Raw genomic sequence first — 12,883 nt, forward strand, 5'->3', positions numbered from 1 at the left:
TCTGCCATTTACAGTATCATTCACACCTAAGTTTGATCCTCCAAAATGCCACACCTCACATTTGACCAGATTAAATTCCATCTGCCATTTCTGTGCCCAAGCAATGGTCCAGAGGACTGGTGAATGGCCAATGTTGTTCCCTTGTTTAAGAAAGAGAGCAGGGGTAATCTAGGAAATTATAGGCTGGTGAGCCTGACATCGGTGGTGGGGAAGCTTTTGGAGAAGATATCGAGAGACAGGATATATGCACATTTGGAAGAAAATGAACTAGTTAGTGACAGGCAGCATGGTTTTGACATTTGACCAGATTAAATTCCATCTGCCATTTCTGTGTCCAAGTCTCCAATCTATCTATATCTTGTTGTATCCTTTGACGATCCCCGGCATCATCAGCAACCTCACTAATCTTCAGATCATCTGCAAACTTACTAATGAGGCCACCCACATTTTCCTCCAGGTGATTAGTATATACAATAAACAACAGAGGACCCAGCACTGATCCCCATGGGACACCACTACTACAGATGTCCTTTCTGAAAAACATCCTGCCACCACTATTTTCTGTCTTCTATAACTAAACCAGTTCTGAATCCATTTAAGGACATAAGAACATAAGAAATAGGAGCAGGAGTAGGCCATCTAGCCCTTCGAGCCTGCCCTGCCATTCAATAAGATCATGGCTGATCTGTTGTGTCTCAGTTCCACATTCCCGCCCTCTCCCCATAACCCTTAATCCCCTTGCCTATCAAAAACCTATCAACCCGCGTCTTAAATATATTTAGCGAGGCAGCCTCCGCCACTTCAATGGGCAGAGAATTCCAGAGATTCACCACCCTTTGAGTGAAGAAGTTCCTCCTCAACTCCGTTCTAAACCGCCCTCTCTTTATCTTGAGGCTGTGCCAGCACACCCTGAATTCCATGTGATTTTAGTTTTTGTACCAGTCTGTCATGTGGGACCTTGTCAAGCACCTTACTAAAGTCCATATAAACTACATCCACAGCCTTTCCCTTCATCAATTTTCTTTGTCACCTCTTCAAAACACTCAATCAAGCTGGTGAGACTTGATCTAACCCATACAAAACCATGCTGCCTGTCACTAACTAGTTCATTTTCTTCCAAATGTGCATATATCCTGTCTCTTGGTATCTTCTCCAAAAGCTTCCCCACCACCGAAGTCAGGCTCACCAGCCTATAATTTCCTAGATTACCCCTGCTCTCTTTCTTAAACAAGGGAACAACATTGGCTATTCACCAGTCCTCTGGACCATTGCTTGTGGTCACAGAGGATGTGAAGATATCTGTTAAGGCCTCAGCTATTTCTCCCCTCGTCTCCTGCAGTAGCTTGTGTTAGATCCCATATGGCCCCAGGGACTTTTCTACTTTAATGCAATTTATGATACTCAACACTTGCTCCTTCAAAATACTGACATTCTCTAGAACATTCACACACCTATCGCTGACCCCAAATCCATCATGTCCTTCTCCTTGGTAAATACCGATATAAAATACTCATTAAGGATCTCACCCACTCCCTGTGGCTCCATGTACAACTTCTCTCCATTGCCCTTGAGTGGGCCTACTCTTTCTCTTGTTACCATCCTACTCCTAATATATGCATAAGAAGTCTTGGGATTCTCCTTGACCCTGAAGACATTTCAAGCCCCTTTCAGCCCTCCTAATTCTGCATTTAAGTTCCTTCCTACTTTCACTGTACTCCTCAAGGGCTTCATCAGATGCTTAGACCTTTTGTATGCTTCCTTTTGCCTTTTGACTAAGCTTACAATTTACCTTGCCATCCATGGTTCATGAATCTTGACACTTCTATTCTTTAATCAAAGGCCTTTATAAGCCTCTCACATGCCAGATGTGGATTTGCCCTCAAATAGTCACTCCCATTCAACATTCCCTAGTTCCTGTCTAATTTGGATGTAATTGGCCCTCGCCCAATAAAGCACCCTCTCCCGAAGGCCACTCTTGTTAATCCATGATTACCTGAAATCTTATGGAATTATGATTGCTAAACCCAAAATGCTCCCCCACTGAAACATCAATCTTCTGGTCTGGCTTATTCCCCAGTATGAAGTCTGGTAGTTTTTGTCATTCTGATATATTTTAACTAAATTCCAACAAATATAAACAGGATTATTCTTAAATGTTAACTTCTCAACTACTTTAAACTTAGTAATTGCCTCATAAATAGTGAAATTATCATCACTAACAAGAGAGACTAACCATCTCCCCTTGACATTCAATGGCATTACCAAATACCACAACATCAATCAGCTTCGGAATTACCAATGACTTGAATTTCAACTGGACAAGCCATATCAATAACATACCTCCAAGAGCAGGTCAGAAGCTCTGCAATAAATGGCTCACCTCCTAATTCCAAAGTCACTGTATCACCAATAATCCACAAATCAGCTACACAAGGGATTACTCTCCACTTGTCTCAATAGCATCCAGGGCTAAGCAGCTGCTCAACTAGCACTATCTATCTCCTACAATCACCAGAGTACTATGACTGTAAATTGTACTTTCTACATGATGTGCAGAAACTTGCTAAGACACCTTCAATGGCATGTTTCAATCCCATGACCTCCATCACCCAGAAAGGCAAGGACAGATTGGGAACACCACCAAGCTCCTTGTGTCCTTCCAAGCCATACGCTCTCCTGACTTGAACATATAACACCAGTCTTTCATCATCACTGGGGCAAAAATTCTGGAACTTTCTACCTCATAGAATTGTGTAAGCTTCTCCACTATACAGTTCAGGTAAAAGGCCAACCATCACTATCCCAATGGCAAATAAGGATGGGCAATAAATGCCAGCCTTGTCAATGATGCCTATATCCTGAGAATGAGTTAAAAATAACCCTTTTATACATGGAATCATGACTGAACCTTTCTGATTGGCATCTAATTCTTCCTGTTGCAGCTGTCATTCTTAAGCAAGGAGGAAATGCACAACAGATCTTTTGTACATTAGGTTATGAGGCAACACATGCAATGCAACATATTCTTAATGAATGTCAAAATTTTGAAGAACATGAGCTGCCAAAAGTATATTAACAAACCCAATATAATTACATGCAGGAAAGTTGCTATTAGTCTCAAGGACAGCTGCTTTAGGCATGTCAGACAATAATGATGGGGTGCTGTGTGAAAATTAGAAGAGCGTTCAATGGATAAACTTTATCATCTGAGTTGGCAAACAAGAAAATCAGGTAACACGCTAGAGAAAAATGTTTATACAGAAATATTGTTATTATTCCTATAGTTCCATGACTTATTAACCCGTAACTACTTTCAAATGATCTTTCACAAATGCTCTAGAACTCAGCACTCTATTTCTCCAATACGTGGAATATAACTATGGGAATAACTTGGTTAGCATTGAATTCTAGAGAACAAAAAGACAATGGGTGAGATTTTCCCAGGAATCAGCACAGGCTAATAGCAATTGCGCAATGTGGCATTGAAGCCACCAACAGCAACAGCAGCTTTCTCTGCTGTACAGGCCAGCACTTTGGAAACAAAATCAAGGAGCAGGTCCCAAGACATATCGCTTACTATCTCTGATTTGCCCACCCCACCAGCAACTTAGTCTCTCGAGAATTGGGCTGCCATTTTAAAGCCTGCCCCAGCAAAAAGGATTTCACCTTGGAACCACCCTGTACCCCTCTTGGCACTTCCCCCAGCACTGCTTCCTGACACAACCCAGGCACTTGCCCAGAACTACCTAGTCACTGTCCAGGCAGTGTTGCAGTCAGTTCTCCAGCAGTGCTGGATCAGTACCAGGGGAAGGTGCTGGGCATGTTAAAACAGTGCCTCAGTAGGGCCAGGGACCATGTCCTGGCATTGTTGGGGGCAGTGCCTGGGCAATGCTGGGGCAGTGCCGGGGACAGCACTTGTCATGTCAGGGCAATGCCTGGGTGGTGCCAGGGGCTATGTCCTGGCAGTATCAGGGCAATGCCTGGTCAATGCTGAGGCAGCGTGAGCAGACACTGCTTGGCATATCAGGACAATGCCTAGGTAGTGCCAGTGCTACATCCTGCAGTGTCATGGGGAAGTGCCAGGGAAGTGTCAGGGGGCAGTCCCAGGGTAAACTCCTTTGTGCTGAGGCAGTCTTTAAAATTCCCCCTGGTACTACCTGAGCACCGCCCTGGCATGACCTTCTTCCCCTTAAAATTCTGCCCCCACCCCAATTGCAATCAGACAGAAATTACTAAATGGTTGAGAACTTACACAGTTGCTTCACTGTAAAAACCCTTCAATAAATTACACCTTGTTCAATAAAATATGCCTGGGCTTTTAATGACTGTTATAAAATCATGTTTTATATTAGAAATGACTTGGAAGATCCTGAGGGGTCTTGACAAGGTGGATGTGGAGAGGATGTTTCCTCTCATGGGAGAATGTAAAACTAGGGGAGTCACTGATTAAAATTAAGAGGTCCCCCATTAAAATGGAGGTGAAGTGAAATATTTTCACTCAAAGGGTCATGAATCTTTGGAACTCTCTTCCTGAAAAAGTGGTGGAAGCAGAGCCTTTGATTATATTTAAGACAGAGGTGGATAAATATTTGGTAAACCAGGAGTTGATAGTCATTGGGGATAGGCAGGTTGCAGATTTGAGGTTACTATCAGAATAGCCATGATCATATTAAATGGCGAAGCAGGCGCGAAGGACTGAATAACCTACTCCTGCTCCTTGCTCATATGACTTTATTTATTGAGTAGGTTGAAATCACTGAATACGTTTCATAAGACTGAATAACAGCATGGCCGATCATTCACATAGCTGTACCTACCAAATTACAAAGCCATCAGCAAGGTGTCGGGCTGTCTAGAAGTGGTCCACCAGAGACAATCAACTTAGACAGGTGTGAATGACCAATTTTCAGAACCATTCACAAAACATCCAGGCATAACTTATGTATTCAGTTGGGTGTGGACCAAACCATTAGATTCAATCACTTTGGGCAATCAACTCCAACTGAGAAGGGAACTTTACCAGCCATAATCTAATAATTTTTAAACAGTGGACTTGAATCAACTTGCTATGACCATATTTGGGTAACTGCCTAGCTTGTGAGAGGAGATCATGCGATGAGCAAGCTAGCCATCTTTGTGTTTTTAGAAACTGCTTTTCTCCTGGTCAGTCAGAAATGATGTAGAGATGCTGGCATTGAACTGGGATAAACACAGTACTTCAGTCCATCAGAAAGAAGCCAGAAAGGCCCTGAGTTGGCATTCTCCCTCTACAACTATCCTGCAAGTTTTGTGCCCTGCCAGTTTCTTTTTGACCAGCCAGACATCAGAGGCAGCATTTTAAATATTAAGCCAACAGATGCTGCCTCCAGAAGAGGGGAATCAGCCATCAATGTCTTTAAATCATTTCAATGCAGAATCCAAAACAGTCCAAAACCAGTGGTGTCATCCATCTACAGGATCTGTCTATAATTGAATGTTTTTGAACTCTTAAACAAATTAATCTCGTGTGTGTGTGTGTGTGTGTGTGTGTGTGTGTGTGTGTGTGTGTGTGTGTGTGTGTGTGTGTGTGTGTGTGTGTTTGTGTGTGTGTGTGTCCTTAAATGCATGTCTGAGTGAGAGTTGGAGCGTCTTTATTCTTATTTAGATCAGGTGTTATATACAATATATGCTATTCTCATATTTCTAAAACTTACAAGATAATCTGTCTGCTTACAGTCACAACACTTAAAAAGTTAAATGCTATCACTGCGCCACAAGATCTCCCTCCCAGCAGCTCTATACATCATAAGTCTGTCACAGCAATAGAATCACAAAGCATCCAGGCTCCTGGTCAACCTCTGAAGACACAACAAGTTGAAAACCAAGTAATGAAAGTCTGTGCCTCTTTAAAAGAAGTAGTTGCATTATGGGAGGAAAAGGATGAGAAGGGCTGGCAGTGCATCAACTTCTGTGTCTGTTGCAGAAGTGGGTTCCATTAAATTGAGGCATGGTGATCTGAAAAATGAATGAGTTGGAGGCACAAACAACCTGGATTGAGTTGGGAATTCATATTTTAAAAGTTAAAGTCATAGTTCAGATAACCGTATGTTGCTCTCCCCTTCGAGGGTGAGATCTGACGGGTGGTGATTCAACCTGAGGATCACCACACCTCAGGCAAGGGGCAAGATTGAGAAGGTGAGGTTTTCATGAATAATCTCAGCCAGGAAATTGAATCTGCGCATTTGGCATCACTCTACATCACAAACCAGCAATCCAGCTAACTGAGCTGCCAAAATGAGGCAGAACACCATCATACTTTGCCATTTCAATGCTGCTGCCGGTTCGTTTATTGTCACTGTGTCCATTGATTTCTGCTCATTAGATCCCAAACCGCCATGGACATCAATGAAACCCCGGGAAAGATGTGAACTGCAGTAGGTTGAGTGTTCATCAGAGGTAAAAGTCTGACATTACAATTTCTACAGTGGCTGGCTATCAAAGCTCAGGCTTTCAAACCAACTTTTCCACAGAAAAGAAAATCATTTCTCACCTTCAATTATGTCTTCAAAATAAAATGTTTTCTCCCAAGTTGTAAAAAGGTTCCTAGACAAAAGTGTTTAATATGCTAAATGGAAGTTATATGCTGAGAGACAAAATAAAGCAATTTGCCTGATTATTCTGGTAATCACCCAAGACAGACCTCTGGGTGAAATCTTACTGATTTTCATTTTTGTTTCAAAATTGAAGAGTGTTTGGATTGGTCTCCAAATCCATTGTATTTCCTGAATTAACTGATGAGAAATCTTGCAAGACAGGTGAACTTAACGCAAATTAAATTTCTGCCATTTGAATACAGTATTTTAACATATTCATTTTATTCTAATATTTTAGTTTAACAATGAATCATTAATATAAAACGTTGATTTTGTAAAGTTTAAAAAAGAGTAATTTAAATTGAAGTGAAGTAGAGTTTGTTTTCTGCAGACAGCAATGGATTTTTGACATCTGGGGAAAAGCCAATCTGCTCAAAGTTTGGTGTCTTTTTTTTAAAGAGTAAAATGGCCTACCTGAGTTCCAGAGGTACTGAATCCATACGTATGTACTGGCTACAAAGAAAAGCCAGTGCAATGGTATGAAGATAAAACAGAACACATCTGAGGTAAATGCTGCACATACAAAAAGTATGGAAAAAGCCTGTGAAGGAAAAATAAACATTATATCAGAACAGCTTGGCCATGAGAATAGACAGCCATTCCACTATACCTCCATTATACCTTTAGAAGATGTATATAGGAACAGCTGAAGCCAGACCTGGTCTAACATGCAACCTAGTCCAACCTCAAAACAGCTATCCCTCTCCCTCATTGCCTCCAAGTTAGTATCTTGACCATGATGTGAACGTGATGTGCTCTGTCATGACTCTGCAGGTCCCATGGATTGGTTATATCTCCTTTTAATAGCTGAGTGCAGGTTAATTAGAAGAGTCATGTGTACGGAAGATGGCATTGTTTCTAAGTAGCTAGCCTCTGTCACATTGAATCAGGTCAAACAATGGTAGACTGGCACACTATGTGTGGGTCATGGCAACTGTCAGGAAATGGGGCACAAACCTGCATAACCTTGGCAATAATAATCAGTCACCAGATGAAAATTAACACAATGATATATTTTCCTCTTCATGAAGACTGCTGGTTTATTGAGGGGCTATGGATGGGGATGTGGTGCAGTGCGCGTTGATGGCTACATAGGTGCAGTCAATGACAGCTTATTTTTGTGGGGGCCTTGCTATGGCACCAAAACCTGCTGCCCTGTCTTGCTGATTGCTGCTATCCACAGGGAATGTCATCTAATAGTTGGATCTGGCAAAGAGAGCACCTATGACCTGTTAAAGCTTTGAATGAGATTGAAGCACAAAAATTACACATAATTGTCAGTTTGACTGCCACAGAGAAAACACAATCAGTTGGGTCAGTGAATGACATCTCATTACAGGAGGATGTACAGAGTTGCGATGGTATCTCTGGAGAAGCGTAGCCTGCAGATGCTCTGCTCATTGGGGAAGCAGAGGTAACAGACACTGGGATTCAGCTACCCTCTCTTCCCCTGTGTATTCTGCTCAGATCCCCAGCCACAGCTGCTTGAGGTTCCCTGCCCTAGAGTTCCTCCTGCTAATCCTCATCTTCCAATCACCAAGATGATTCCCACCAGGTACTTCTGAATATCCAGCTATGGGAGCCAAAGATCTGAATGTGTGTTATAGAGTCAGACAGCACTAAAAGAAGCCCTTTGGCCCATCATGTCCGTGCTAGCCATCAAGCACCTATTAATTCTAATCCCATTTTCCAACACTTGGTGCATAGCCACATGGCATTTCAAGTGCTCATCTAAATGTTTCTTAAATGTGAGAATTTACCACACTTGCAGGCAGAATTCCCAATTCCCACCACTTTCTGGGTGAAAAAGCTTCTCTTCAAATCCTCTCTAAATCTTCTGTCCCTTAATTTAAATCTACGTCCCCTAGTTATTGACCCCTCTACTGAGGTGAAACGTTTCTTCCTAGCTATCTTATCTATGTCTTTCATAATATTGTAGGCCTCAATCAGGTCCCCCCTTAGCCGTCTCTGCTCTATGGAGAACTAACCCCAGCCTATCCAGCCTCCACCATAATCTCCCTGCTCTTATATTCCATGCCTTGACTAATAAAGATAGAATCCCATACGCCTTTTTAACCGCCTTATCTACCTGTCCTGCTGCCTTCAGTGACCTATGGACATGCATCCCATTCTGGTCCTCTGTAGTACCGAGTGTTGTACCATTCATTGCCTATTCCCCTGCCTTGTCATTCCTCCAAATATGCATCATCTCAGACTCTTCAAGGTTAAATTCCATTTGCCACTGCTATGCCCATCTGACCAGCCCATCTATGTCACTCTGTAATCTAAGACTTTCCTCCTTGCTATTTATGGCAGTTAAGTGCCTCTTTAAATATTAGTTCCGAATTCTATTTTGTGTCTGCGCTGCATAGTGGGAATTCTCCCATCTGGGAACTAGGTTTCGTGGTGGAGATGGGAACATAGGGTGTTTCCCGCTGTGGATCTGGCAGGAAAACACAGTAAATCTTCTGGCCCTGACCTTATTAATTATGCACTCAGGGAATTTGCACTGTATAATATGGCTGGGCAGGTCTGATGCCACATAGTCCATCATTGTATCTGGATGCCATATTGAAAAGACACTTATCATCAATGACCCACTACTGAAGAAAGAAGATGCACCCCCTGGAAGTAGTGAAGATGGATCACCAGGAGCACTCTGAGGCCAGACGGTGGACTTCCTAAGAAAGACGATGAATCTCCAAGAACATCTTGAGGCTAGAAGATGAACCCACTCCAAGATACTGAATCTGTAAGATCCAACTGTAGATGATCCACCCACTCACCGCTCACTCACAATGGTGTTCTTGAGTCCAGAGATGTTCGTGGCCTCCATCCTGAGCTCCAGAGGCAGAATCAGGCATTTTTCAGGTGAGTCCCGACTTCTGCACACCACATTGTTCCAGGCATGTTTTGCACTGTTGTGTTTCCCCATTGGCATCACAGAGAATTGGGTGTGGTGGAAGGTTCTGATTGGACCTTCATCTGCATCTCATTAACGAGGTGCAAAACTGCTTCACAATGGCCTCCAGCAGGTTTCCTAATCCTCTATGGCAGGCACCAGTAGAAGACCCCCATGGGATATTCACACTGGCATAAAACTGACTTTTCAGTTTCCCGCTGAATTCTCCCCCGGCTACCAGTCAACCTGCTAGTGGGGGCATGTAGGTAAACGCCACTTTAAATACTGGTTCTAAAGTTTACTTCATGCCTGTGCTGTACAGTGGGCCAGAATGGATCCAATGCTGTGTGGCTTTATTCATTCAAACAATGCTTGGATCCTATTGACTTGATTTATTTGCATATGGAATGAGATTCCCGTTTTTGGGCAGATTCTGGGCTGCCCTTGTGAAGATCTTGAACAAATTTAGTGACGTGCAGGAATTCTGAAAAAATTGTAGCATTTTGACAATAATTCAACAATTGGTGACATTCAAGGGTTATACTGGGGAAAAAGTTGAGATGTCAAAATAATAATGAAATCTGAAAGGAAACTACCCATCAAGGAAATGTAGGGACCAAAATTCTTTTACAAACAGGACATGACTGATTCGTCCTTCATCTCTACCATCGCTTTCTTCTGCCAGTTTATTGATAATAGATCATTAATAATATTGATACAAAGCTGAGCCATGCACTGAACAGAGAAATGCAGTTGTGTTCATTTTGAAATATTTTTGACACTGTGCATTGTAACCATGAGAAGTGGTTTGTTGGCCAATATCACAATAGCACAGCATCAATTTTGACAGTCACAGTTCAATTTTGAAATATATCCATTTAGAATCTACATTCTATGTATAAATGTCGAAATATAAATTATACTTACAAGGCCCTGATATCGAGAAGAATTATAAACCCTCTTCGCAAACAGCCAACCTGGCCATAAATATTCAAATCGAAGCTCAAGGATGAAATCTGCCAAAAGTATCAGTATCCAGACCATAACGAATTTCAGAAACGTGAACACACTATAAAATCACAAAAGAATTAATTATGCATAAAACGTCAAGTATAATTTCTACTGTTATTTACAACCATGCACACAAAGCAAGAGTAGAGGTCATTATTTTTTGGTTTTGTCCCTGTTGGGTCCTGGACATATCTGCCCCAAAGATTATCTGAGTGAATGAACAGCAAATTATAACAGGGCAACAGGTGGCATCACTTTGACAATGGGGACACAGAAAGGAGGCACATTGCCTTTCACTGAGCAGCAACCACAGGATCAGACCTGGCAGGCTATATATTAGGAGCAGGTCTCTCCCACCGCACGGTTAAATCTGAGTGATGAAAAGGTGAGGCACTTAAATGTATATTAATTGCCTAAGGGCCACCTGACAACTTCCCCCATCACCTAGGAAATCACAGCAAGGTAGAGGAAGATTTTTTTCCAGGTCCACCCATCTACAGGAACTCTCCAAGGCTCTTTAGACAGCACTTTCCAAACCCATGCCTGCAACCATCACGAAGGACAAGAGCAACAGACACACAGAATCAGAGAATCGTACAGTGCAGAAGGAGGCTGTTTGGCCCATCAAGTCTGCACTAATCACAACCCCACCCAGGCTCTACCCCCATAACCCATGCATTTATCCTAGCTAGTTCCCCTGACACTAAGGAGTAATTTAGCATAGCCAATCCACTTAACCCACAAAACTTTGGACTGTGGGGGGAAACTGGAGCACCCAGAGGAAACCCTGCAGACATAGGAAGAGTGTGCAATCTCCACACAGACTGTGACCAAGCTGGGAATCCAACCCAGGTCCCAGTGCTGTGCGGCGGCAATGCTGACCACTATGCCATCCTGGGAACACCATGGGAACACTCCCATCTGAGCCACTCACCATCGTGACTTGGTAACATATCGCCATTCCTTCATTGTTGCTGGGTCAAAGTCCTGGAACTCTCTCCCTAAAGGCACCTACACCACATATACTGCAGTGGTTCAAAAAGGCAGCTCACCAACATCTTCTCAAGAGAAATAAAGAATGGGCAATAAATGTTGCCCTAACCAACGGTATCTACATCCCATGAATGAATAAAAAGAGAGAAATATATTGAGAAAATAAAAATATATCAATGAATAGTCAGCATGGATTTCAAAAGAGAAAATCTAGCTTGATCAGCATTATTTACTTTTTAAGGGATGAGAGAGTAGGCAATGGTAACATAGTATCTGGATTTTCAAAAGCCCTTTGACAAGGCGCCCCCATAACAAACTAATGAGGTCAGAGAGTCATTGAGTCATACAGCACAGAATACAGCAAGTTCTGTGCTGATCTGATACAGAATGTGCAATCTAACTCATCCAATAAGTAACTATTGGGAGTAAACCAATGGAAAACTGTACAGAGATAGAACTACTTTTCAGTTACCTTCCTGCACACCTCATGCATTTCAACAGAATCCAATACTGACTTGGAATCAGTGCTTGAACCCGTGATGGGTTATAGTTCTGTCAACACTGACATAGCTAACTGAAGTCTCTGATAACACACACCACCAACCTCCTGGAGCTTAAGTCAAATCAGAAGCAAGTACGGAAATAATATGCTGAATGAGAAAATTCAATAAACAACAAGTTGTCACTCAAATGTTAAGCTTCTGTTCTCGCAGCTGAGCAACACTGGATATCAGGATACTATTTTTGTTTTTTTTGTAGATTTATTATTTGACTGTCGGAAATGTATGTATCTAAGCAATATGTTTCCGAGATAGGTGTTTGAGATGATAAAAGTCTCCTATTCACTGAATGAACAATGAAGTCAGAAGATAATATTTAATGTAAGGAACAACTAGAGAGAAGGCACAGATCCTTGCTTCACCTGCTTTTGCGAAAGTCTGTCCAATTAAGTGCTAAGTAGGTGATAGGGGTGAGCCTTCACTGGGATCAAGAACTTCATGGCAGAAATCCAACCCACAACCCACCCAATCAGAGGCCAGCAGCTTTGTGTTGTTTGATCACACCGTGGCGGGCTGGGTGGGTAGGAGTGTTACCGGGTGGGAGAGGGCTACAGAGGCCACTGCCCATAGAACATTACAGCGCAGTGCAGGCCCTTAGGCCCTCGATGTTGCACTGACCAGTGAAACCAATCTAATGACCGTCTCACCTTAACCATTCCAATATTATCCATATGCCTATCCAATGACCATTTGAATGCCCTTAAAGTTGGCGAGTCCACAACTGATGCAGGGAGGGCATTCCATGCCCTTACTACCCTCTGAGTGAAGAACTTACCTCTGACATG

General features: G+C 42.5%; 1 protein-coding gene across 1 annotated transcript in view; it reads right to left on the bottom strand.

The window, feature by feature from the left end:
- LOC145345465 (macoilin-like) overlaps positions 1-12,883 on the bottom strand; it is a 98,465-nt gene that overhangs the window by 42,228 nt on the left and 43,354 nt on the right. Inside the window, exons 2-3 of the mRNA XM_080193283.1 lie at positions 10,462-10,603; positions 7,047-7,173 (exon numbers count right to left, since the gene is read on the bottom strand). Of these exons, the coding sequence (XP_080049409.1) occupies positions 7,047-7,173; positions 10,462-10,603 (269 nt within the window). The remainder of the gene's footprint in view (positions 1-7,046; positions 7,174-10,461; positions 10,604-12,883) is intronic.

The sequence above is a fragment of the Carcharhinus amblyrhynchos genome, chromosome 7 (assembly GCF_965287045.1).
Source record: "Carcharhinus amblyrhynchos chromosome 7, sCarAmb.v2.hapA, whole genome shotgun sequence".
NCBI lineage: Eukaryota > Metazoa > Chordata > Chondrichthyes > Carcharhiniformes > Carcharhinidae > Carcharhinus > Carcharhinus amblyrhynchos.